This window comes from Saccopteryx leptura, chromosome 9, assembly GCF_036850995.1.
Source record: "Saccopteryx leptura isolate mSacLep1 chromosome 9, mSacLep1_pri_phased_curated, whole genome shotgun sequence".
Taxonomy (NCBI): Eukaryota; Metazoa; Chordata; class Mammalia; order Chiroptera; family Emballonuridae; genus Saccopteryx; species Saccopteryx leptura.
This window is the reverse complement of record NC_089511.1, coordinates 19454540-19481600: the sequence shown is the minus strand read 5'-3', so window position 1 is coordinate 19481600 and position 27061 is coordinate 19454540. Positions and strand designations below refer to the sequence as shown.

Here is a 27061-nt window from a genome sequence, read left to right as displayed (position 1 = left end):
AGAGAGAGAGAGAGAGAGAGAGAAAGAGAGAAAGAAGGGGAGGGGGAAAGGAAGAGGAGGGGGAAAGGAAGGGGTGGGAAGCAGATAGTGGCTTCTCCTGTGTGCCCTGACTGAAGATTGAACCCGGGACTTCCACATGCCGGGCCAATGCTCTACCACTGAGCCAACCGGCCAGGGCCGTAAAAAGGTTTATAAATGAAAAATCACCCTGCAATCTTGACAGCTTTCTTCCCCAAGACAAAAGTAGCCTGCTATTTCTTGTTTACATCTTTTCAGAGATACTTAATGCATCTAAGACACACTGTTTGATATGTGACTTTCTTCATTTAGCATTATATCACAGAAAGTGATTCATGTCAATATAGATCACTCATGCCCTCTTTGAAGAACAACATAATAATCCATTCACTTTTGGATGTGCCATGATTTACTTATCTAATCTGTTTAATGGATATTTAGGTTATTTCTAATCTTTGGCTACAACAAACAAGGCTGCAATGATTGTCTCTGTATCAACGTCCTTCTGCACAACTGAAAGCATATTATCTGTAGGAAGAACTTTTAGAATCAGACCTTCTGAATCAAAAATTACGTAAATTAAAAAATTTTAAGATACTGCCAAAATGTCCTTTAAAGGACTTACACTAATTTATTCAATGTATGAAGTACTGTCTCCCAATATTCTCACATCACTGTGTATCATCAACTCTATTGATCTTTGCTAATCTAACAGGTACAAAAAACTTTCCACCAGTTTTTTTTTTTTCAACAGAGACAGAAAGAGAAGTCAGCGAGAGGGACATATAAGAACAGACAGACAGGAAGGGAGAGAGATGAGAAGCATCACTTCTTTGTTGCAGCACCTTAGTTGTTCATTGATTGCTTTCTCATATGTGCCTTGACCAGGGGGCTACAGCGGAGCAAGTAACACCTTGCTCAAGTCAGCAACCTTGGGCTCAAGCTAGCAACCATGGGGTCATATCTATGATCCCACACTCAAGCCAGTGACCCTGCACTCAAGCTGGTGAGCCCATGCTCAAGCCAGATGACCCTGAGCTCAAGCCAGATGAGCCCGTGCTCAAGTCGGCAACCTTGGGATTTCGAACCTGGGTCCTCCATGTCCCAGTCCGATGCTCTACCCACTGTGTCACCACCTGGTCAGGCCTTTCCATCAGTTTTAATGACTGAAGCAGTTATGAGACCAACTGCCAATAAAAGGCATCAGGTGGACATTATCACTATGTGTGACAAGGACAAGGATGAGGCTTCACCAATCTTTCAGTCTTTGGCTAAGGACACAGATCTATGAAACTGATGAGGAATTTAACTTCTTGGCTAGAATGTGTCCATGTGTGAGTGTAAAAACTGCTAATCAGGGGGAGGGGGAGAGGCACAAAGAAAACTAGATAGAAGGTGACAGACAGAGGACAATCTGACTTTGGGTGATGGGTATGCAACATAATTGAACGACAAGATAACCTGGACTTGTTATCTTTGAATATATGTATCCTGATTTATTGATGTCACTCCATTAAAAAAATAAAATTATTTAAAAACAAACAAACAAACAAAAAACTGCTAATCAAAGTAGAAAGCATCATTTGCTTAGCATTCTACTTAAATGTGCTTCTCAGATCATATTTAATCTTTCCAATAAGGAAGGTATTATCATGCCCACTTTACAGGTAAAAATATGTAAGTATTGATAATTTCATAGGGTTTTTGAAGCTCAAGTATTTTTGTTTGTTTTTTTACAGAGACAGAGAGAGTCAGAGAGAGGGATAGATAGGGACAGACAGACAGGAACGGAGAGAGATGAGAAGCATCCATCATTAGTTTTTCGCTGTGGCACTTTGTTGTTCCTTGATTGCTTTCTCATATGTGCCTTGACTGTAGGCCTTCAGCAGACCAAGTAACCCCTTGCTCAAGCCAGCGACCTTGGGTCCAAGCTGGTAAAGCTCAAGCATTTTTAAAGCTCTTCTTACAATTACAATATTCTTACAACTTGGTATGGAAGAAAGCAGTAGTCTAAGCACTAATTTTGACTGATATTGGGTAGTACCTGATTTCCTCGCCTGCAAAAGTGAAGGCTAATTACATGATCTTTTAGTCACTTTCAACTCTCAAAATCTTATTCCATCCCATATCCAGTCAAACACCCGAGTCCATGTCATCTCCAGTCTAAAAACAATCAGTAAAGCAATTACTTAAAAATTCCACCCCCTCTTCTTATACCTCTTTATTCTAGAATCTCAGAGCCTCCCCATTTCACTGGGCCCCAGCAAGCTGATGATCGTTACTGGCCTATGATTTGCTCAAGCTATTCCTGACAGCTTTACTTCATATAGGAGAAAACTACATTTATACCATCCAGTACTTCCAAAGAAAGGGTCTTCCAATACTATCATTATCTTAGCTTCTAAGTTACCATCCAGCCAAAAGGAATTAGAAAGCACCGGAATCTCTTACCTGCTGGTCAGCATGAGCAATGACAAGGTTGTTGGTATTAGGGGAGATGGCTAGAGCTGTCACAGGGAAATTGTAAGCAGGAACTGTGCAGTGAAGCTGGGAAGAAATGATAGACACAAAAGGCAACTCTATGTGGTACCTTCCCCAGGAAGACTGCATGATCTGAGTCAATTGTTTTTAACCAGTATTCCTTCTAACTGAAAGGGTTCTATGGTAGTTCCATAAATGTCAGGCATTTATCCAAACAATAAACTTTAATTTCATTTAAATAAAATGTTTAACTATTTACAAAACTGACAGCATTTACAGAAAACTGCAGAGTAAAGCTTTCTCTGCTATCTCTACATCTGTGTGAATTGATCATAAACATGTCATTAAACAGGAAATCTAAGCCCTGGCCAGATAGCTCGGTTGGTGAAAGTACCATCTGGAAGCACAGAGGTTGCCAGTAGGATCCTGGGTCAGGCACACATCATTGTTCTTGTCTCTCTCTAGCTGTCTCCCTTCCTCTTTCTTAAATCAATAAAAAAAACCCAAAAACATTAAAACAAAAAAACCAGAATCTACAGCTTGACAATGGATTTAAAAGAAACCATGGACGTTTATGTATAATTGAAAGGCATGCACACCACTACACAGGAACACTCCTAAGTGCCAGGCAAGCCTCAAGGAGGAAGCAGGACATGCTCTTGCTACAGTGCAACACAGATTAAGTTAACAGGCAAACCCATTTAATGGAGCAGTCTGGTACTCTTCTTTTTTATTTATTTATTTTTTTTACAGGGATAGAGAAAGAGTCAGATAGAGGGATAGATAGGGACAGACAGACAGGAACGGAGAGAGACGAGAAGCATCAATCATCAGCTTTTCGTTGCAACACCGTAGTTGTTCATTGATTGCTTTCTCATATGTGCCATGACCGCAGGCCTTCAGCAGACTGAGTGACCCCTTGCTCGAGCCAGCGACCTTGGGTCCAAGCTGGTGAGCTTTTTTGCTCAAGCCAGATGAGCCCATGCTCAAGCTGGCTATCCTGGGTCTCGAACCTGGGTCCTTCTGCATCCCAGTCCGACACTCTATCCACTGCGCCACTGCCTGGTCAGGCACAGTCTGGTACTCTTCTATCAACTTTTTTTTTTTTTTTCTTCTTCTATCAACTTTTAATACTTATTTCAAGTTTTAGGTAATTCTTATCTGGCTTTTACGATAAAGATGAGGGTTTGTAAGGGATCATTCATGATTTGATGAGTGAATGACAATATCATTACTGATTTGTGGAAAATATTTTCCTGTTATTCCTTTGCCAAATTTCTGATTGTTTAATTTAAAAAAATACCTTGAGATTATAAGGTGAGCTATTAAAGGAAATCATTACTTCCTGTGGTAAATCAGAATTTTCCTCTCTAAAATACAGAAATAACCTGAATGTGGATTTATCAGCCATAATTTTTTTAAACTATTTTATTTATTGATTTTATAGAGAACAGAGATAGAAAGGAGCAAGATTGTAGTTGCTTTACTTTAGTTGTTCAACAATTACTTCTCACATGTACCTTGACCGGGTCAGCCCAGGATTATGAACCCGCGACCTCAGCGTTCCAGGTCGACGCTCTATCCACTGTGCCACCACAGGTCAGGCTGCCATAAATTCTTAATGTCAAATTCCTGTGCATGAGTGTTTCCACTGTTCCCACTGACTGACTTTAATATCACAGATTATAGGTTTTGGGTTCCAAACAAGTAAAACAGGAAAAATTCTTGGCTAAAAAAAAAAAAGCCTAGTAATTTTCCGGGTCATACCAATTGGCCTTGAGTCTAATAACTGCAGGGCTGCCTTCCTCCTGTTCGCCACCACTAAGCCCAAAGCTCACCTTCAGACGTTTTACGTTGTACACGTGGACTCCAGAACTGGTGCCGGATGTAGCTAGCCAATTCCCATCTGGACTGACTGCCAAAAGACACATGGACTCCACGGTCCCTGTGAGGACAGAACAACAGTTAAGTCTGAGTACAGTGTCCACAGCCAGCCCTGCCCTGAAGATGATGGCAAAAGCCAACAGGACCCTCAGTTTGAAATTACTAGGATAATTTCATGATAATTTTGCAAATACATGCTAGACAAGTTCATCTATTTTTCACATAATTGACCATTCTTCATATAAAGAGGATCTCGAGAGATCAACACCAGGCATCACTTGCTCAGGCCTGAGTGAGACACTGCCCAGCCTGTTCCAGTAATGAAGAAGCAGGGTAGCACCTACCACTAAAGTCTATACTTTGTTTCAAATTCCCTTCCTACCAAATAGTTTTTTGTCCAAGTTATGGACAAACAGCCAACTCAATAGGCTTGCAGCATGTCTTACATTTACTGAGGACCTGCTACACATTCACACTAAGGGAGCATGGGCACATAGGAGCCATCTTTGTCATCAAAAGATTTTTTTTTTTTTTTTTTTTTTTTTTTTTCATTTTTCTGAAGCTGGAAACAGGGAGAGACAGTCAGACAGACAGACTCCCGCATGCGCCCAACCGGGATCCACCCGGCGCGCCCACCAGGGGCCACGCTCTGCCCACCAGGGGGCGATGCTCTGCCCATCCTGGGCGTCGCCATGTTGCGACCAGAGCACTCCAGCGCCTGGGGCAGAGGCCAAGGAGCCATCCCCAGCGCCCGGGCCATCTTTGCTCCAATGGAGCCTTGGCTGCGGGAGGGGAAGAGAGAGACAGAGAGGAAAGCGCGGCGGAGGGGTGGAGAAGCAAATGGGCGCTTCTCCTGTGTGCCCTGGCCGAGAATCGAACCTGGGTCCTCCGCACGCTAGGCCGACGCTCTACCGCTGAGCCAACCGGCCAGGGCTGTCATCAAAAGATTTTGAACCAATTTGGCAACATAAAAACTCATGTAAGATAAAAACCAGACTGTGATGCTATATGCCAAAATGTGCTGCATATAATGCCCCCAAACGATAAATAAGCTCTAAAGCAAGACATAAGTGAGACGTTAATGGGTGGGTAAGGCAGGAAAAGAGTGAAGAACAAGGTGAGCTAAGTGACAGGAGAGAAACACACAGGTTTAAGGCTATGAAGTAACCAGTTTGACTATAAGGGGGAAATGAGATGAGAGAAAGGAAATAAAATTATATATATATATATATAATGCAGGGCCTAATCTTAAGGGATGCTAACTACAAGGTAAAAAGTGTAAGTTTTGCAACCAGGGCCATTATAGCACCTGAGGCAGAGGCCATAGAGCCATCCTCAGCGCCCAGGCCAACTTTGCTCCAATGGAGCCTCGGCTGCGGGAGGGGAAGAGAGAGAGAGAGAGAGAGAGAGAGAGAGAGAGAGAGAGAGGAAGGAAGGGGGAGGGGTGGAGAAGCAAATGGGCACTTCTCCTGTGTGCCCTGGCCAGGACTCAAACCTGGGACTCCTGCACGCCCAGGCTGACGTTCTACCACTGAGCCAACCGGCCAGGGCCAAAAAAGTGTAAGTTTTTTTTGTTTTTTTTTGTTTTTGTTTTTTGTATTTTTCTGAAGCTGGACACAGGGAGGCAGTTAGACAGACTCCTGCATGCGCCCGACCGGGATCCACCTGGCACGCCCACCAGGGGGCGATGCTCTGCCCATCCGGGACATCGCTCTGTTGCAACCAGAGCCAGTCTAGCGCCTGAGGCAGAGGCCATGGAGCCATCCTCAGCGCCCGGGCCATCTTTGCTCCAATGGAGCCTTGGCTGCGGGAGGGGAAGAGAGAGACAGAGAGGAAGAAGAGGGGGAGGGGTGGAGAAGCAAATGGGCGCTTCTCCTGTGTGCCCTGGCCGGGAATCGAACCCGGGACTCCTGCACGCCAGGCTGACGCTCTACCACTGAGCCAAATGGCCAGGGCCGAAAAGTGTAAGTTTTATAATAAAATCATACACAGGTACTCAATAACAATTGGCAGTTTACTTTATCTGATGACTAACTTGTGGGTTTCTTTTCCTGTGTATTTCTGAAGCAGCTATGCACCGGGAGAGTTTAAGTTCAGAGCTGACTCTCCATGCTGATGGAACCGAAAGGGCAGTGAAGCACCATAATTCAGGGCGAGGAAGGAGGGAAAAGGCCGGTGGGAAGTGTCCAATACCTACCAGCTGAAGCTGGGCACTAAGTCCTCAATAATTAACTCAGCAAGTTAGCTACCCGGTCCCTCATTCATGCACACTCATGCTCTCAAAGAACATGGAAAACAGTCATGAACATGCTATGACAGGTAATAAAACTGTATGTGTAAGTTCATCTTTATAAAAACAACCAAAACAAATTAACATGTCCATAAAATGCCTACGTACAAACACATTAGAAATATACAAAAATATTAACAGTAGTTATTCCTGGGTGTCAGGATTACAGATGATTTCAACTTTCTTCTTGCCCTGCTAACAAACACTCTAAGAAAGGTGATGAAAACTCTCTGGCCCCAAATAAGGAATCAACAGCCCAGTGAGAAAAGAGTAGGTGTGAGAAACATTTCAGATCTCATCAATGTTTTCATTTGCCAGATATCGCCTCCTACTTTAAATTGCAAACATGTGACTGAATGTGTATATGCAGGGTGGAGAAGAGCATTAGTGAACACTGGACAATGAAAAAGATTTAAAAGGGGGAAAAAATACATCAGAGGCTGACAACTCTCTCCTATGGCCAGTTACCAAATTCCTACCTGACTGAGCCTGAAAAGTATGCAGGTGCTTGAAGCTCCCTTCCAACAGCCGAATGACGTGCAGAGACCCTTGATTTGAAGCCACAAAGAGCTTTGTTGAATCTTCAGAAAACAAAATCTGAAGGGCAGAGCGAAGGAACGCTGGCATTTTGGAAACCTTGGGGTCAACCAGTAGAAAAAAACCAGTAAGAGAGAGAAGTGAAACCTAGAGACCATCAAAAATAAACACAGCCAGGCAGGGAAAGAGGGGTGGGGTTGGGGGGGAATAATCACAGCCAGGCTTAAATTACACTAATGCTTCCTGTCTCTAAGGAAGCCAACTGACCAAGGGCCTGGAACACCGACGTGCCTATTGTAACGATACACCCCCTCCTTTATCTCTTCAAAAGCCTAAGCTTGACTGCCACTTTCTGGCACTTCACTACTCCTCCAAAAATAAAAAGCAAATCAAAGTGGAAATAAAAAGACTTTTTTTATAACAGCTGTCTCCAAATAACTTTCACTGAGCAAGGATTTATATCCAGCACATTCCTACTTCACAAAAAATTCACTTACGAATTTTCTTCTTGTTCAACCAAATGCTGGGTTATCACTTACCCTTTGGAGACTTATGTTGTCATGTTCATAATTCAACCGACAGAGGAAAAACCGAGAAACTGTAGAATAGGCTATCCAACTTCCACATGGGGAGATACAGCTGCAAATAATGTTCTCGGGACCCTGGCAACATTAGGAATGAGGATGAATGTTCAAGTACGACTTCATGCAAGGTTCACTGTGACATGAATTCCCAAGCTGCTGTCACTCTGGACATACCCACAAACACCTACATATAATCCTGACAGCCACATGCTGTATGTCACCATGATTATATCAAAGTATAGCAGCCCCCCCAAGAATAAAACAAAAGTATAGCACCTAAATGGTGTGACTGATTTCCAAAAACAGAGGTCTATGAACACTGTGAACTAATCTCAGCCATTGTGTACTCACAGATAGCTTCATACTAAACCCTAACTTTAGAAAACCTGAGCAGAGAGGAATTTAATGCAGGAAAGCTTTGGAAGCAAGGTGACTTGGAGAATTGTTTGATCTATGACAACCTGCTTTAAAGACCTCTAAGAATTAGTAGGCGAAAAAATTTGCAGAACAAAGAAAAAGTTTAATGTTAAGTTATGTAATTTTTAAAAACTCATGAAATATATCTAAATGTACACAAATGTGTATGTATACACATACAGTTCTCTCACATGGAAGAAGATCTGGAAGGATATATACAACTAATCAATTAACAATTATTTTAGGAAAGGAAACTGAAATGAAACAGGTAGATGAGGATATAAATGATCAATATTGTTTAAATTAATTATGGCAAGACTACTCACAAATATTTGTGTTATCAAAATAAAGTTTTTGTAAAGGATACAAAGAAGTTTGTATTTGCATAGTATAGCACCATTACTGTAAAAAGAAATGATACATGCACAAACAGGTGGAAATTTTTTTCTGGAAGGATATATAAAAAACTATTGACAATATTTCTGGAGACTAGGACCAGGGCTTTGGGGTAAGAAGGGGGCTCATTTTTCATTGCATACTCTTTTGTACCCTTTGAACTTACAAAAATGTGTTATTCTCATAGTAATACCAAAAGAATAAAACCAACTTCCTATATTCATTCATCCAATAAATTTTGAATGTTCAACTTATAATCATAGGAAATCAATTCTGCTGACATAGTATACTTCACCCAAATTATTTTAGATTTCATACAGTTAGTGATGTCAACTAAATAATTCTCCAGATTCGGAATGAGAAAAATGTTCTGGTCTCAGGCCTGCACATGCACAGGTGATGCCCTTACCTTTGTCTTGAGGTGCAATAAATGAGCTGCGTCTCTGGAGAGGGGGAGGGTATCCCCGTGCTTTCCTGGAACAAGAAATTTCCCTGAGCTTTTTCTTCTCAAAGAAAGGTTATCTGTATATTTTTTCTTCTAAAATGTTAACCCTGGGTAGAATGGGATCTCTAGCAGTGAGAAATAAGAAAAATGTCTGACTCAGTAAGCCCATCGTTTTCTGGGGGTATCTGAAGAGAAAAGCAGTGAACAATTCCTTAGCTTCCATCTAGGTGTCTGGACACTGCCTATGCTCTGGCACATCATGAACTCGCTGAAGCTCTACCCCACAGCCAGCCACACACGTGGGTAGAAGTGGAGTGTGTGGCCTCAACTTCATTTGCTCATTTTGGAACCTAAATACAGTATAAACCTAATCCAATATAAAACAAAAGAACCCAAACATTTTTCAAAAGGCCACTAGGCTGTTAACCCACGAAGACCTATGAGATCTTCTTTTCCATGAAGAAATGTCACTAGCCAACATTAAATTTTGTCATTTTCAACATCCTGTTTTGATCCCAAACAAGCCAGAGCAAACTATGATCCCACAACCCTCACATCCACATCCTGCACCTCCACTACTACCTTCCTAGAGCACAGATTCATGAACCTTTGACAGATGATCCAGTATCCTGTTAACGATGCCAAATCTCTAAAGAACAACTCTGCTCCATCTAGTAGATGGGAAAACCATGAAGTCCAGTGGACAGAGAAAAATCTCCGTCCATTCTTCCATAAGCAGAGTATCAACTGCAATTCTAATTTCTGGCTTCCATCTCCAGTTTTCTTACTGGAAAAAACTCGCTCCCATCTTACCTGTTGCAACTGTGGATCCCAGTCGCCAAAGATCCAAGTGGTGAGAAAACTGGAAGAGGAGAAGCTGCTTCTTTTTTGAACAGGAAATGAGACGTCGCTGTAGTCAAGAATCGAAAGTGATAAGCAGATCAGGGTCATCAATTACCTCAGTACTAGATACAGCAGCAACATCTTAGGGTATGTGTGTGTGTGTGTGTGTGTGTGTGTGTGTGTGTGTGTGTAAATATGTATATATTTTTTATTTTACTTTATTTTTTAGATTTTATTTATTGATTTTTAGAGAGCGGAGAGGAGAGAGAGAAAGAGAAAGAGGGGAGAGAAGCTGGAAACATCAACTTGTAGTAGTTGCTTCCTTTATGTGCCTAGACAGGGCAAGCCCAGGGTTTCAAACCTGCAACCTCAGCGTTCCAGGTCAATGCTTTACCCACTGTGCCACCACAGGTCAGGCCTTACATATATATATATATTTTGTATTTCTCTGAAGCTGGAAACGGGGAGAGACAGTCCGACAGACTCCCGCATGCGCCCGACCGGGATCCACCCGGCATGCCCACCAGGGGCGAAGCTCTGCCCACCAGGGGGCGTTGCTCTGCCGCGACCAGAGCCACTCTAGCGCCTGGGGCAGAAGCCAAGGAGCCATCCCCAGCGCCCCGGCCATCTTTGCTCCAATGGAGCCTTGGCTGCGGGAGGGGAAGAGAGAGACAGAGAGGAAGGAGAGGGGGGGTGGAGAAGCAAATGGACGCTTCTCCTATGTGCCCTGGCCGGGAATTGAACCCGGGTCCCCCGCACGCCAGGCCGACGCTCTACCGCTGAGCCAACCGGCCAGGGCCAGGCCTTACATATTTTTAACTGTTGAAATACATTTGCCTCATAAATATTCCCTACCTACTACCGTATGCCAGGCACTGTCCTAGGGTCTAAGAACACACTGATAAATAAAAACATACCTACCGCTCTCAAATTTATAGTCTAAATGGCTGACCCACAATTAAATAGGGAATTACACTTAGTGTGCTAAGAATTGTAACACAGCTAAGCACAGTATGTAACAAAAATAAAATAAAATAAAAAGGATATCTACTCTAGCCTCCTGGGGGTGAAGACAGGAGCCCAGATGAGGTTCATTGGTAAAGTCTATTCAGGCAAAAGTAGGGCAAGACCTTCCAAGCAGAGCAATGGACATGAAACAGCTAAAAGGTACAAGAGCATTAGAGGGAATAGTCTTTCAGAATGACTAGCCTGGGCAGTGGTGCTGCAAGTGTGTGAGACATGAGGCCCGGACCAGATCAAGATAGGTTTCATGGGAATTAGGTTTTTATACTGAGGGCAAAGTAGACCAGCCAAAGGCTTTTAAGCATGGAATGCTGAACAAAGTTGCTTTCTGACCAGATCAATGCAAAGTAGGCTGGAATAACACAAACATAAATAAAAGATCATAAACAAGCTGCTATCAAGAAATCTACATAAAAAAAGACACTAACCCAAATGAGGATAATGGCGGTGTAGACAAAGAGAAATGAGTAGTCTCAAAAAAGGAGGAGGAGGTAGACTTAGGGAGGTTTATTGATTGAATGGAATGTAAAAGTAGGTAATGGGGAGAAAGGTTTTTTGCTTGAGAAACATTCACTTTTCTAAAAAGGCACACCGGAGGCCTGAATTTCCTCCTCCCACACAGAATAGGGAGCTCAGCCTTAAAAACAAAACAAACAAACAAACTCCCTCTGAACCACAGCTATCTGAAAAAGGGAACAATTTACCCAGAAACTGAACCAGGAATGCTGCTACCAATCTCTTGGTCCCATAAATATATTTGTAAGAGGCCGGCCTCAGAAACTGATGGATGAAGGCAGGTAGTACCAACATCTTACAGATTTGCACAGGAAGGGTGAGCTGTGCTCAGTCTTGTGGGACAGGGGAAGGGGAAAATGAGGGGATACTTACATGGGGAAAAGTGATTTTTCGAAGGGCAGCATCATAATTCTTTACTTCCACTTTCTCCATAAGAGGACGAATGACTAAGTGGGTGTCAGTGCCTGGGCAGAAGGGAGAGGGAAGAGGACATCAGAATTAGACAATGTCTTGCATGAAAACACCCAGAGCTGGGCAGAGGAGAGCAGCAGCCTGGCCAAGAGCAGAACCCACCTCCAGATATCAGCGCTGTTGGGCTGTGGGCCACAGTTCGCACGTCGTGAGTGTGATGCTGGAATGGCTTTGTCCGCACCCACTGCTTCTCACCGCTGCTGGAAGTCACAGAGACCAGCTGAAAATGGAATACTGTCCCCTCGGCTGTGCCCACCACGAAACTGTCTTCTTGCTGAGAAATTAAATCATCAGGGAGTCACATTTGAGCAAAACAGGGCCCACTTTGAAAAATAGTTCCTGAGGTTGTGTGTCTGGGCAGCTTAGGGGAAAACTTATGCCCAGAATTGGAAGGTAGTTTATAGGGGACTCTTTCCTTTAGAAGCTAACAATTTCATAATAAGAGCAAGCTCACTCACAGATAACTATGCGCCCCCTACTGACAAAATTAGCAATATATACCTCAAATGGCTACAACGCTTTCATGTATATAAACTAGATATCATTAGAAATTCAACAAAGATAAAACACCTAGAAATAGATTTAACAAGTAATGTGCTAGACTTATATAAGAAAAAAAAAATTTAAGACCTTCTAAAGGACATAAAAGATGACCTAAACAAAGAAATCCATACCATATTCTTGAACAAAAATATTTAACATGATAAAGATATTGATGATCACTAAGGAAATTTATAAGTTTTACATGATCCAATAAAAATATTTAGCATTATACCTAGAACTAAAAAAAGTTGTTTCTTAAATTCATATAGAAAATAAGCAAAAGAAACTTAAAAGTCAAAACACAAACCAACCAACCAACCCAAGCAAGAACAGTAATGAAAATGTATACTCAAAAATTTGGAAGCAGGGACTCAAACAGATACAGGCACACCAATGTTCACAACAGCATTAATCACAATAGCCAAAATATGAAAACCCAAATGTGTCCATCAACAGATAAATCCACTCAATGAGGTATATATGTACAAGCGAACATTATTCAGCCTTAAGGAGGAATGAAATTCTGATAAAGCTGTAACATGGATGAACTTTGAAAACATTATGCTGCCCTGGCTAGATGGCTCGGTTGGTTAGAGCATCATCTGGAAGCACAGATGTTGCCAGTTTGATACCAGGTCAGGGCACATACAGGAACAGATGTTCCTGTCTCTTTCTCTTCCTTCATCTCTCTAAAATCAATAAAATAAACATTTAAAAAGAAAACCGAAAAGAAAACATTATGCTAAGTAAAATAACACAGACATAAAAGAACAAATATTATATGATTCCACTTACGAGAAAACCAGAACAAGCGAAATCACAGGGACAGAAAGTAGAATGGAGGTAACCAAGAGCTGGGAGAGGGGAGGAAGGAGTTAGTCTTCAATGGGTACAGAGTTCCTATTTAGGGAAAGGAAAAAGCTCTGAAAATGGAGAGGTGATGGTGCACAACACTGTGAGTAGACCGAATGTCACTGAATCGTACACTTAAAAATGGTTAAAAAGGCAAATTTCCTTATATTTTACCACAGTAAAAATTTCTTTAATGTAAATAAGGTGTTAAAAATATAGAGAGGAAAAAAGAATATAGGAGAAAATGGCAAACGGGTAGTCAAAAGACTGAACTTTGAAAATCCCTGAAATTTACTGTCTTTTTAAAGAAAGAGAGGTGGGCTGAGGAAGGAAAAGCCCTGAATCACACAAAGACCTGGTCCCCAATTTAGGCTTTCTCTTTGTCAGTATGTTAAGCACTGTGATTAGTTTTAAAAGGTCTTAGCTTATTTTTTTAAATTTCTCTACAAAACCATTTTAACTCCGGTTTTTAAAAATACACACAACTTTGCACAGAAAAAAAAAAAAAGACAGGATATTTGAATGAGGGGGGGAGGTGAGAAAAAATTAGGAACTTGAATCAGTAGTTAACCAATCAAATAGTACAAAAGACTAGGTCAGCCAGTTAAGAGAGATGAGATGTCGGAACGTATCTGAGCATGTAGTTGCCATCATCTTCACACATACTGTGCTAGGAACTTTTTATAAGTGTCATATCATCAATAATTCTTCAATGCCTTGCGAAATTAAGTATCATCTGCCCTATCAGAAGAACATGTGGAAGATTTGAAATGAGCATACAATGTACTGGTGTTCAGGTTTACTGAGTCCTTTGATGGCCAGGGAGGTGTTGCACAACTCTGTACACCGCAGAAAATTGAGAGTGATGATTCTTTTGCATAGACACACAAAGTATTTTGCCTGGTAAAACGCAACTGATTATTGCCCTGTGGACACTGAATCTTGCAACAGTTTGTAAATTAATTTCAGCATTGCTGATGACCTCATATATATCTATGTTCTTTGCATTCTCCTTTGAAGTGCCTGTACCATCCCATTGGTTCTCTCAGTTAATAAGTTACAGAAAATTTGGAATATTTCCATTCCATGTTTGTATGAGTCATGCTTTTATTTTATTTCTTTCCCTTAATCATTTAATAGCCCTTTACACAGATAGGAAAGCTCATATTCAAGAGGTTTAGAGACATGACAGTCACATGGCCACCTGCCTGCTCTGGACACACCACACCCACTCAGCCTTGTGCCAGCTCTCTTTGAGGTCGCCTACAGGCCCATGATGGTGGAGAGGAAGGAAAGTGTATCTGAAGGACAGCACGTAGGTGGTCCAGACCGCCTCTCCCTCATTTCCTCTAAGGATACTAACTGAAAACCCTCAGCTCAAGACAAAGGTGGAGACACTGAGCAGTGGAGGAACTCACACACTTTCCCCCACCTCCAACTACACAGTTCATTTCTTTTATAAAAAAAAAAAGTAGCAGTTTGCTTTCAAAGTCCCACCTACAGAGAGGGATTGGGAAGGCAGGTCTCCCCCACTCCACATCCTCTTTCCCTGAAGTGGAATCATAAAAGAACTGAAAAGAAACAGAAAGAAAAGAGCTCTCTCAGGGCACAGCAGGAATGAAGCAAGGGAAAGCAGACTGGGAAGGGAAGAGTGTGTGTGTCCTAATGCAATCGGAGTGACTACCTCACACAGAAAAGATCTCAGGCCTGACCTGTAAGTGAAAGCAAACGTTCCCTACAATGCCCAGCAGGAATCGGTAGTATTCTCATACTTGATGAGGCTGAAAGACATCGGAGAAGATCAAGGGTCTGGGTGTTTGCCACTGTTCACATTTTAGTCAATGAAAATCCAATAAAAAAAATCCTAAAAGTAATCAGCCGTACTGGCAAGAGTGGTGTGGAGAATGCTCAAAATTAGGATGTTTCAAGACAGATTTTGAAAATCATAATGCCCATACCACACGCACTCTGGGCCAGACACCGTACTCCATAATTTACAAGCACTGCCCATGTCATCTTTCCCCAAACTCTGTGGGTTACTAGCATTCTTGTTTTCACAGAACGAGAAACTAAGGCTTAAAAGTAGTAATTGCCCAAGGAAGATATGTAGCTACTGAGGGTACAACTGGGAACCAAACCCGTCTGCCCACTCTAAAGCCTGTGAGAAGCATTTTTGTGGGCTGGAATTTGTACAACTGAATTTTTTAATTGAATCTATTGGGGTGATTTTGGTTAATAAAATGACATAGGTTCCAGGCGTACAATTCTATAATACATCATCTATATAATGTACAATTGCATTTTTCAATTCTGAGTAAGTACCACAATTCACTGATTCTCAGGCACACGTTTTCCTGCAATTTAACAGCTCTCAATCATGGTATCTACTATCTGTCAACCTGTTCACGCATGACATCTTCAGATAAAGAGCAAACACTAAAACTTCAGAAGGGCTGTCAAAAAGGTAGAAGAAAACCTAGGGACAATACTGGCACATCATCACCAACATACGCATGGTTGGGAGGCATGTGTGACAAATATCAACCCTGATGACTTAGTTGAAAAGTGAGTCAGGCCCTGGCCAGGCAGCTCAGTTGGTTTGAGCACCACCCCCATATGCCAAGGTTACAGGTTGGATCCCGTCAGGACACATAAAAGAATAAACTAATGGCCTGACCAGACAGTGGCACAGTGGTGCCGTGGACACAGCATTGACCCAGGATGCAGAGGACCCAGGTTTAAAACCCCAAGGTTGCTGGCTTGAATGCAGGCTCATTCAACTTGAGCGCAGACTCACCAGCTTGAGCCCAAAGGTTGCTGGCTTGAGCAAGGAGTCCCTGGCTCAGCTGGAGCCCCTCAGTCAAGGCACATATGAGAAAGCAATCAATGAACAACTAAGCAGCTAAGATGCTGCAATGAAGAATTGGCGTTTCTCTTCTCCCTTCCTGTCTGTCCTCTCTGTCTCTCGTTTAAAAAAAAAAAAAATGGAATCAACTAATGGGCCTTAGCCAGGTAGCTCAGTTGGTTAGAGCATTGCCCTGATGCACCAAGGTTGTGGGTTCAATCCCTGGTCAGGTCAGGGCACATACACGAATCAACCAATTATAAATAACTGGAACAACAAATAGATGTTTCTCTCTTTCTAAAATTAAATTAATTTAAAAAAATGATTCAGAGTACAACTTTGAATGTGAAAAAGTTTTAGGAATACCTTCATCACTTCAAGTCAATTATACTTTTCTTTTTAATTATTTTTATTTATTTATTCATTTTGGAGAAGAGAGAGAAAGAGAGAGAAGAGGGGGGAGTAGGAAGCATCAACTCCCATATGTGCCTTGACCAGGTAAGCCCAGGTTTTTGAACCGGTGACCTTAGCATTCCAGGTCGACGCTTAATCCACTGCACCACCCCAGGTCAGGCACTTTCCTTTTTATATATGCATAAGTGGTATGACAAAAATGTATGTTTAAGTCTCAAGGAGCTCTTTAAATAAGAAAAAGTATAAACTCTGTTTCAAAAAGCAGTCTGACCTGTGGTGGCTCAGTGGATAAAGCGTCGACCTGGAAACACTGAGGTCGCCAGTTCGAAACCCTGGACTTGCCTGGTCAAGGCACAGATGGGAGTTGATGCTTCCTGCTCCTCCCCCCTTCTCTCTCTCTTTTTCTATCCCTCTCTCTCTCCTCTCTAAAATGAATAAAATAAAAAAAAATTAAAAAAAAAGCATTGTGTCATTTTATATTTTAATTGTTTTATTATATGCTTATAATATAAAGCACAAATTTTATTTAAAAAAGCACTACGGCATAGTTTAATTGGTAGTGTTTCTTCTTTCTCATAATAAAAATAATTGTGATATATTTCCATTTATATCTAGGACTCAATCCAATGATTGAGTAATACAGCCACATACATGGTAGAAGAAAGATTAAACTGTATAAAATGATATATACATATAATACAAATTAAGCCTGTCACCACCGACCCTCCACAACTTCCCTCTCCAGAAATTATCATTTGCATTTATAAATCTGTTTAGAGATGCTATCTACTACATATAAACAGATATAAGCATATACACAAAATATTTAATTTTTAAATACTTATTGTAGTATATCTAATATATAAATATGCCCCTTCTTCTCTTAACACACTATTATGTCCTATACTATATACTATCACCCTGTTCTGTTTTCTTACCTTAACACTACATCCTGAAAATTGTTCCACAGTAGTGAATATACACCTTTCTTGGTCTTTGAAACAGGTGCATAATATTTAAGTACACTTTGAAGAATATTAAATTTAATAATTTAAGTCTTTTTTTTTTTTTTTTTTTTTTTTTTTCCGAAGCTGGAAACGGGAAGAGACAGTCAGACAAACTCCCGCATGCGCCCTACCGGGATCCACCCGGCACGGCACGCCCACCAGGGGCTACGCTCTGCCCACCAGGGGGCGATGCTCTGCCCCTCCGGGGCATCGCTCTGCCGCGACCAGAGCCACTCCAGCGCCTGGGGCACAGGCCAAGGAGCCATCCCCAGCACCCGGGCCATCCCCACTCCAATGGAGCCTCAGCTGCGGGAGGGGAAGAGAGAGACAGAGAGGAAGGAGGAGGGGGGGAAAAGCAAATGGGCGCCTCCCCTATGTGCCCTGGCTAGGAATCGAACCCGGGTCCCCCGCACGCCAGGCCAACGCTCTACCGCTGAGCCAACCGGCCAGGGACTAATTTAAGTCTTAAGTCTAATAATTATAACCATTTTGGACCAAGACTCTATTTTAAAAAGAGAATTTCTCCCACTCATTTTAATTCATACTTTTATTATAGCTTATAGGTAATATCTAAATGTTTTATAGGGCTTTAACGCACATCAAATTGTTCTCATGGAAAACCTGTGAAATGGAAAGGAACATTTTATAGGCAAGAAAACATAAGTGATTTCTACACTAGAAACTGGATTTCCACACTTAAGACAGCAAGTAATTCTCAAACGAAGAAGATAAAGAATCAAGGATCTAGTCAACAAACATCCAAGTCACTTTATACCTTGCTGCTAAAATACAAAAATGTTTCAGATTAAGAATTTTGGTTACCAAAAGGGAAGAGGCACACTTGTTTAATCCTAATCTTCTTACATCTTATTCAAAAGGAGACAATTAACATTTTCAAAATCACTATAAAATTATTTTCTGCCTGACCAGGCAGTGGCGCAGTGGATAGAGCATCGGACTGGAATGCGGAGGACCCAGGTTGGAGACCCCGAGGTCGCCAGCTTGAGCACAAGCTCATCTGGTTTAAGCAAAGCTCACCAGCTTGGACCCAAGGTCGCTGGCTTGAGCAAGGGGTTACTCAGTCTGCTGAAGGCCCATGGTCAGGGCACATATGAGAAGGCAATCAATGAACAACTAAGGTGTTGCAACGTGCAATGAAAAACTGATAATTGATGCTTCTCATCTCTCTCCGTTCCTGTCTGTCTGTTCCTATCTATCCCTCTCTCTGACTCACTCTCAGTCTCTGTTAAAAAAAAAAAAAAATTCTCATTTCCCAAGATAGAAAGCAGGAGATCAGTAGTAGAAAGAGAGGAAACAGTACTTTAAAGATCCTTCTAGGATATTTGTGCCCTATCTACAATGAGACTGGATTACCTAGAGGTGGAGAGTATCTGAAGAAAGCCTATCTGTGAACTAATCCTTCAGAGAACATTCTCAAACTAGTTATTAGAGAATAAGAGAGTTCAGAGAAATTATGTGGCTTTTCAGATGCATTTCCCTAAACTCATCTTACTCCAGCACAACATTTGGGATCAGGGAACAGTGTTTGTGGTGCACCATTGCCACAGCCTTCTCTACTCATCCCCCAGACTGTAGAGGAACTGCTCCAGACACGGGCTGTACTCACATCAGATACGGCAATGGACTGCACGTCAGCATTTGAGATGAGATGGCTCTTCACAAGCGTCCCAGTAGCTGAGTCCCAGAACTGCACCTTCCCAGCAGAGTCCACACTTATGACTGTGCCATCAGACAAGAAGGCCACACCCCATATGATACACTTCCGCTTAGAGACTCCCATGTACTGCCTATCCACGAGTATCTTATGAATAGCACTCCCTGAAAAATAAGAAAAGCCCACATTTAAATGGTACTTATTTACCCTTTAGTCTTCAAAATCTGCCTGTAGTAGACACCTGAGTACAGACCACAGACAGTAAATACTACTTATCAAGAATTTAGTCTCTGAACACCAAATTGTCTAAAGATGAGTGAGAGAGGGAGGGGGAAATGGAAGGGGCAGGTAAATGGAAAAGAGACATGACAGTTCACTTAAAATTAGCTAACTGCACACACCACTACACCTGGCAATTTTCTAAAACCTCATGGGAAAGAAAGAGACGATAACAGTGGCAATTTATGGGGATTTATAGAGTGGTAACTGACCTAGCAGAGCCAAGTCAGCAGTGGGGAAAGCCAAGTATAAGTCAGGAACTGGTGACCTCAGATACTGTAGAAATAGGCAGTGGCGCAGTGGACAGAGCATCCAACTGGGATGCAGAGGACCCAGGTTCGAGACCCCAAGGTTGCCAGCTTGAGCGCGGGCTCATCTGGTTTGAGCAAAGCTCACCAGCTTGGACCCAAGGTTTCTGGCTAGAGCAAGGGGTTACTCGGTCTGCTGAAGGCCCGTGGTCAAGGCACATATGAGAAAGCAATCAATGAACAACTAAGCAAGGAAAAACTGATGACTGATGCTTCTCATCTCTCTCCGTTCCTGTCTGTCTGTCCCTATCTATCCCTCTCTCTCTGTCTCTGTAAAAATAAATAAATAAATAAATGTCAGCAAAAACAAGTAAAAAAAAACGAAACTCATTAACAGAATTAAAAGATAAAGATAATAAACTCTCCAAGGCAGCAGAGTAAAATGTCAAAGAGACAAAAAAAAAATAAGAGGGAAAAAAGAGTTAAGACAATTAGGAGAGCTAAGATCCAAATAAAATTCCAGAAAAGAAAAAATGAAAGTTTATCTATAAAATAATTATTAAAATTTTCTCTAGAACTAAAAACCACAAATTTTGGGGGTTAAAAAAGCCTACCACAGGTCCAATAAGTATGTTAAAAGATCTACACACGAAGAAAATAATTACTAAATGTCAGAACAGTAAAGATAAAGAGCAGATCCTAAAAGCTCAGGGGCTGGGGCTGGGGCTGGGGAGACCAATACAAAGGATCTACTCTCAGAACAGCACTAAACTTCAAAATAATACTAGAGGTTAGAAGACAGTGGAACCATGACCTCAAAATTCTAAGGAGTGACTGGCCTGTGGTGGCGCAGTGGACGGACTTCGACCTAGAGCGCTGAGGTCGCTGGTTCGAAGGCTTGGGCTTGCCCATTCAAGACATGTATGATAAGCAATCAATGAACAACTAAAGTGAAGCAACTCTGAGATGAAATGTCTCCTTCCCCTCTCCTCACCTCTTTCTGTAAAATCAATTTTAAAAATCTTAAAAAAGATAAAATCACAAAATTCTAAGGGAAAATAATTTCCAACCCAGAATCCTTTCTCATGAACGCTTTCTCAAGATCCACCAAAGGAATAAACTAGGAAAGCGAATACATGAAAACAGGACTCCACCTGCAAGAAGAGCAAAGGGGATCCCTGCAATGACTGAAAAAATCAGAGTTCGAGACCTCAGTTGTGCAGTAGGCCCACAAACTGGCTACCCTGGAGCAAGTCAGAGGCTCTGGAAGAGAATCATTCAAGAAGACAAAAGTACTGGCCTGTGGTAGTACAGGGGATAAAGTGCTGACCTGAGATGCTGAGGTCGCCAGTTTGAAGCCATGAGCTTGCCTGATCAAGGCACATGTGACAAGCAACCAATGAACAGCTAGAGTAAAGCAACTACTTCTCATCCCCTGGCCCTTCTGTAAAATCAAGAAATAAAATTTAAAAAAAAAAAAAAAAAAAAAAAAAGAAGTGAAAGGTAGGAAAAAATCCAGATGTATTTGGGCCTGACCTGTGGTGGCGCAGTGGATAAAGCGTCAACCTGGAAACGCCGAGGTTGCCGATTCAAAACCCTGGGCTTGCCTGGTCAAGGCACATACGGGAGTTGATGCTTCCTGCTCCTACCCCCTTCTCTCTCTCTCTCTCTCTCTCACTCTCTCTCCCCTCTCTATAATGAATAAATAAAAAAAAATAAATCTTTTAAAAAAAAATCCAGATGTATCTGAACCTAGTTTATACAACTGAAAGAAGTGGAAATGAATTAATGAGAGAGACAGACACACACACACACACACACACACATGTATGTATGTGTGTATGAAGAAAGAAAGGGAGAGAGAGGGAGGAAGGAGGAAGGAGGGAGGGAGGGAGGAAGAGGAAGAGAGAGAGAGAAATAAACATTAACAAAAAGCATACAAGATAGTAAAGGTAGTTTATTATGTGAGTAGTATTAGTATTTCTATTTCATGATGAAAACAACGACTACTAATCTGAACAAAGATATGCTATATTAACTATAACCATAAGCACACTGGGAAGATTGGGAGAAAGTGCGCATGTGTCAGATGGTAGAGAAAGAGAGCTAAAGGACGGAAGTCAATAAATAATGGTCTAAAAACGGAAAAATCAAAATGTGGCATAATAAGCATGCTATGTATAGCACAGAGATAACTATCAAGAGATTCAGCTAACAGTTGCACGCGGCTGCCCCTGAGAAGCGGGGAAAAGGGAAACGAGGAAGTCCTGCTTTTTTGTAACAAAACTTAAAGAATTGACTATATGTATGTATAACTGTTAACAATAAAAACTTACTAAAGCCCTGAAGAAAAAGGAGACATACCTAACCAGTTTTACCTCATCTTAAATAGGAGTACAGACATGTCCATCTAACAAACTGAAGTCAATCTCATCACTGAAGGATACCGTTAGCCAATTTCCCAGGCCAAGGGCAGAGAAAGAATGGGGTTCTCTACCTTTCTGACTTCATGTCTTCTTACCAATTTTGCTACCAAGAGTTCATGTTCTTAAAGACAGATGTTCACTTTTACCAGGAACTGGCATAAATAAATAGGTATTCTATTGATCACTAGTGTCTTACTGGTCAAGGTAAAATTTTATTGTGAATTCTTATGACAAAAAATATTGTATTTCATGGCAGAACCAACATCCTAACATCCCCCCACCCAAGGCAGGATCAGTAATCCAAGAAAGGATAAAATTCACAGCGAATATCCCAGTAGACTAATGAGAGGTTAGGCCCTAAATGTCCTTGAAAGCATGACAAGGGCTCCAGCTTTAGGAAACCCAGAAATGTGAATCTGACAAACAAGACCCACGACCCAAATGAACTGAGAAAAACAGTCACCTGATTTGACATCAAACACGCTAATGTAGTCTATGGAGCCAGCTGCAATGTGGGTGCCAGAGGGATGCCAGCTGAGACTCAGGATGCGACCTTGGAAGGTGAACAAAAGGTGACATACACATAAATAGCCAGCCAAGGGTAACTGAGTTCTCCTTCCACAGTTATCTACAGGGCTGGTGTTCTACAGTCCCACCTCTAACACCTCTCACCACTGCACTCCTGTGAGAACTGTTTTACAGCAGATGAGGCACAACTCTGCCCTGGGATCCATAATGAAGTATTCGATACTAACTTTAGTAATGTATAAATGATTGATGGGAGTGTAAGTAATAAAGCATAACCTTTTGACGGTAATCTGTTAGTAACCTAACAAAATGTAAATGTGCATTATTTGACCCAGTAATTGCACTGAGAATTAACCAAAGAGAAATACTTGCATGAGTGCCCCAAAAATATGTGCATAAAAATATTCACTGCACCACTGGTTGTAGTAAAAAAAAAAAATTACCCAAAGCAATGCCATGCAAAATGGCATGACTGACAGACAGATGTCTGTGATGTCACAAGTGAAAAAAAGCTGAAAACAGGTACAAGTACTCCTGTGCAGTAGTTTATATGAATAGACAAAAAAGTCTGGAAGATTAATCCCAAAATGTTGTCTATATAGTGGAACGATATACTTGTTTTCTCTTTTATACTGGCTAAATGTATGAAATTTTTTTTTTTTTTTTATCTTTGAAGCTGGAAATGGGGAGAGACAGTCAGACAGACTCCCACATGCGCCCGACCGGGATCCACCCAGCACGCCCACCAGGGGTGACGCTCTGCCCACCAGGGGGTGATGCTCTGCCCCTCTGGGGCGTCGCTCTGCTGCGACCAGAGCCACTCTAGCACCTGGGGCAGAGGCCAAGGAGCCATCCCCAGCGCCCGGGCCATCTTTGCTCTAATGGAGCCTTGGCTGTGGGAAGGGAAGAGAGAGACAGAGAGGAAGGAGAGGGGGGGTGGTGAAGCAAATGGGCGCTTCTCCTATGTGCCCTGTCCGGAAATCGAACCCGGGTCCCCCGCACGCCAGGCTGACGCTCTACTGCTGAGCCAACCGGCCAGGGCCTAAATGTATGAAATTTTTAACAAGAGGTGTACCACCTTTGTAATTAAAAAAAAAAGGTCACTCCAACCTGACCAGGCAGTGGTACAGTGGATAGAGCTTTGGCCTGAGACACTGAGGACCCAGGTTTGAAACTCCAAAGTCACTGGCTTGAGCAAGGGGTCACTGGCTTGGCTGGAGCCCCCGGTCAAGGCACAAATGAGAAAGCAATCAATGAACAACTAAGGTGCCTTAACTATGAGTTGATGCTTCTCATCTCTTTCTCTTCCTAATTTAATTAAAAAAAAAGGTATTAAAAACCAAATTATGAATCTGAGTAGCAGAGGATAAATATTAGTAATGGACATGGAAAATATATGAGACATTTCAGCAAACTATAGCCCTAAGGCCACATCAGATCTGTTCCCTCCTTTTGAAAAATACAGTTTTGGCCCTGGCTGGGTTGTTCAAGGGATCGAGCATTAGCTGGGCATGCAGACGTCTGGGTTCGATCCCTAGTCAGGGCACACATGAGAAGTGACCATCTGCTTCTCTCTCCCTTCCCTCTCCTCCTCTTTCTTCTTTTTTTGCAGCCAGTGGCTTGATTGGTTCAAGCATCAGCCTTGGGCACTGAGGATAGCACCATATGGGCCCTAGACGACCCCGGGTGGATCCCATTCAGAGCGTCTCCTCTCACAGAAGGAAGGGAAGAAGGGAAGTGGAGGGGAGGGGAGGGGATAAATAAAAATAAAAATACAGTTCTGTGGGAGCATGGCCAGGCCCATTTTTTTTTAAGTATCACCTATGGCTACTTTTGTGCTATAACAGAGTTGGCAGAAACTGTTCAGCCTGCAGAACCTAAAATATTTACTACCTTGTGTCTTTACAGAGACAGTTTGCCAAACCTTGCTCTAGAGGTCAGTGTCAATGGTCCAGGCGAAGCCCAAGCATGGGCAATTATTTACAGAATTCCTCTATTCCATCTGAATGCGTTAGGAGGATTAAGAACCACAGCTCCTAAAATGGAAATTCTGCTTTCCAGACTTTATGCACCTTTGTTAAAACATCACAAAAATAAGTGAGAACTAACAAATCAATTTACACAGAAACTCTAGCTTCCCTATTTTGTATTTCTAGTTTTTCATATTACAACTCAACCAGGCAATTACAATTATGCTTTACAATGGAGAAAGCCTAAGCTAGAAATGGCTTCTGGCACATAACCTGTATTCAGATCAAGTTAGCATTTAGATAAAAATATTACCTGGACCCATGGGAAAATATCCCATCCCAGTGGCACAGAAACATAACTACTTAAGACTATGCACTGCCCCATCAGAAATGACCCTTACTTTTCTGTGGATCAAAATTTCTTTCAAACTGGATTTTGTCTGGGAAAATTTGAAATAGTTTCACAGATCCATCTTCACAACCAACCTATTAGGGGAAAGGAGGTAAAAAATAGAGAAGATAAGCATTTCTATTTTTAACTAAATATATATTTACAAATACATACATTTCTTCCCTAATGTGATCACTTGCTCTGAACAATAGTTGGTGAGAGAAAAAAAGTACTGGTATCAAGAAATTGATAGTGTATTCTTGGGAGCCTTCGTGTCCTAATGAGAAAGCAGGCTAATTAGTGGCCCAATCCCAGGACAAGACATAGAAGTAGGATTTACAGCGCACCTCTGCTAGAGACCCGTGGCCTACATAAAAGACCTATAATTATATAACCAAAACAGAGACTTATCGAGATGTTGTATAGATCAGTGCAAAAGAGACTCAGTCTTATCACAGAAAATTAAATCTCTGAAAACATTCATTCTAATGTTACTGATGGGAAAATTAATTTCTGAAAGCACCCACTCTAATGTTAACGGTATGTGTGGGGGGCGATAGCCTCCTCAGTCTGCGCTGAAACAATTTTGAGAAACACTGTGGTGAAACTTAGGCGCACAAGTTAACTGGTGGAAGGTCCTCAGAACTTGAAATATACATTAGTACACTGTGAATCTACAAAAGGATTTAATATGCTGTATTCTGAAATAATTTATTATAAACACAAAGCACAACAAAATAAAAAAGTCTCAACAGCTCCCAATTCCAGAGAACAAAGTTTGGGAAACCAAACTAACCCTCTTATTTCATAAATGAATAAACGAGGTCCAAAGCAGAAACAGAAAGCATGCAAAAGGACAAGGGATTTTTAATTTCCAATATCAACTCCAATCTTATACTGGGGATCTAGCTCAGATTAGAGTTGCTATATGTCATAATATAATTTTACTCTGCCTGCCCATAAACACAGGGAAGAAATTTAAGTGGGCACAAAAGAAATTTTGGTTTAAATTACCAATAGCTGCTTACTAACCAAAAGTTGAGAGCCACTGGGGCTGGCAGCCATGCTCCAAATGGGTCCTCCAAAGGCATCCACCGAATACTTGATGTTTAATGCCTGCAAATCATACTCGATAATCTCGCCGTTGAGTCCAGCACTAAAGAGTCGCTGTCCTTTTGCCCAACACAGAGCTTCTGTAGCTCGAGACTCATGACCTGGGAAAAACTATAGAAACACCAAAACTTCTTAACCCATCATCAGCTACCAGCACTGAGTGGCCACAAGCAACATGGTAAAAAAGAAAACACTTCCCTTGAAGTAACTACTGAGGGGTTTTGTGCGATCAGAAGATCATACCTATTAACATTTTCATTTTTTCCAGGTTCACATTTTAGTTACTTCTTCAGTTGGTGTTGTTTCTTTTACTAAGATCTGTTCTGCAAAACCTTTTCAGTAGAATAAAGTTTCTATCCAAATGCATTTGATGTAGCTAACTTAAAAAAAAAATCAATGCGGCCCTGGCCGGTTGGCTCAGCGGTAGAGCGTCGGCCTGGCGTGTGGGGGACCCGGGTTCGATTCCCGGCCAGGGCACACAGGAGAGGTGCCCATTTGCTTCTCCACCCCCCCCTTCCTCTCTGTCTCTCTCTTCCCCCCGTCCCGCAGCCAAGGCTCCATTGGAGCAAAGATGGCCCGGGCGCTGGGAATGGCTCCTTGGCCTCTGCCCCAGGCGCTAGAGTGGCTCTGGTCGCGGCAGACCGACGCCCCCTGGTGGGCAGAGCATCGCCCCTGGTTGGCGTGCCGGGTGGATCCTGGTCGGGCGCATGGGGAGTCTGTCTGACTGTCTCTCCCCGTTTCCAGCTTCAGAAAAATACCCCCCCCCAAAAAAAAAAAAAAATCAATGCAACTATCTTGATTGGGTGATAATTTCAAAGGTATATACATGTCAAAAGTTATCAGAGTATATATACTGCTCACAAAA

At 42.0% G+C, this 27061-nt stretch overlaps 1 protein-coding gene across 2 annotated transcripts in view; it reads right to left on the bottom strand.

The window, feature by feature from the left end:
* Positions 1–27061, bottom strand: part of UTP4 (UTP4 small subunit processome component) — a 34363-nt gene that overhangs the window by 3210 nt on the left and 4092 nt on the right. For both annotated transcript variants that reach the window (XM_066348132.1, XM_066348133.1), the window contains exons 3-14: positions 26116–26307; positions 25094–25178; positions 22658–22747; positions 19194–19405; positions 12008–12179; positions 11807–11898; positions 9866–9962; positions 9017–9081; positions 7750–7872; positions 7153–7309; positions 4338–4444; positions 2470–2565 (exon numbers count right to left, since the gene is read on the bottom strand). In XM_066348132.1, coding sequence (XP_066204229.1) covers positions 2470–2565; positions 4338–4444; positions 7153–7309; positions 7750–7872; positions 9017–9081; positions 9866–9962; positions 11807–11898; positions 12008–12179; positions 19194–19405; positions 22658–22747; positions 25094–25178; positions 26116–26307 — 1488 coding nt within the window. The remainder of the gene's footprint in view (positions 1–2469; positions 2566–4337; positions 4445–7152; positions 7310–7749; positions 7873–9016; positions 9082–9865; positions 9963–11806; positions 11899–12007; positions 12180–19193; positions 19406–22657; positions 22748–25093; positions 25179–26115; positions 26308–27061) is intronic.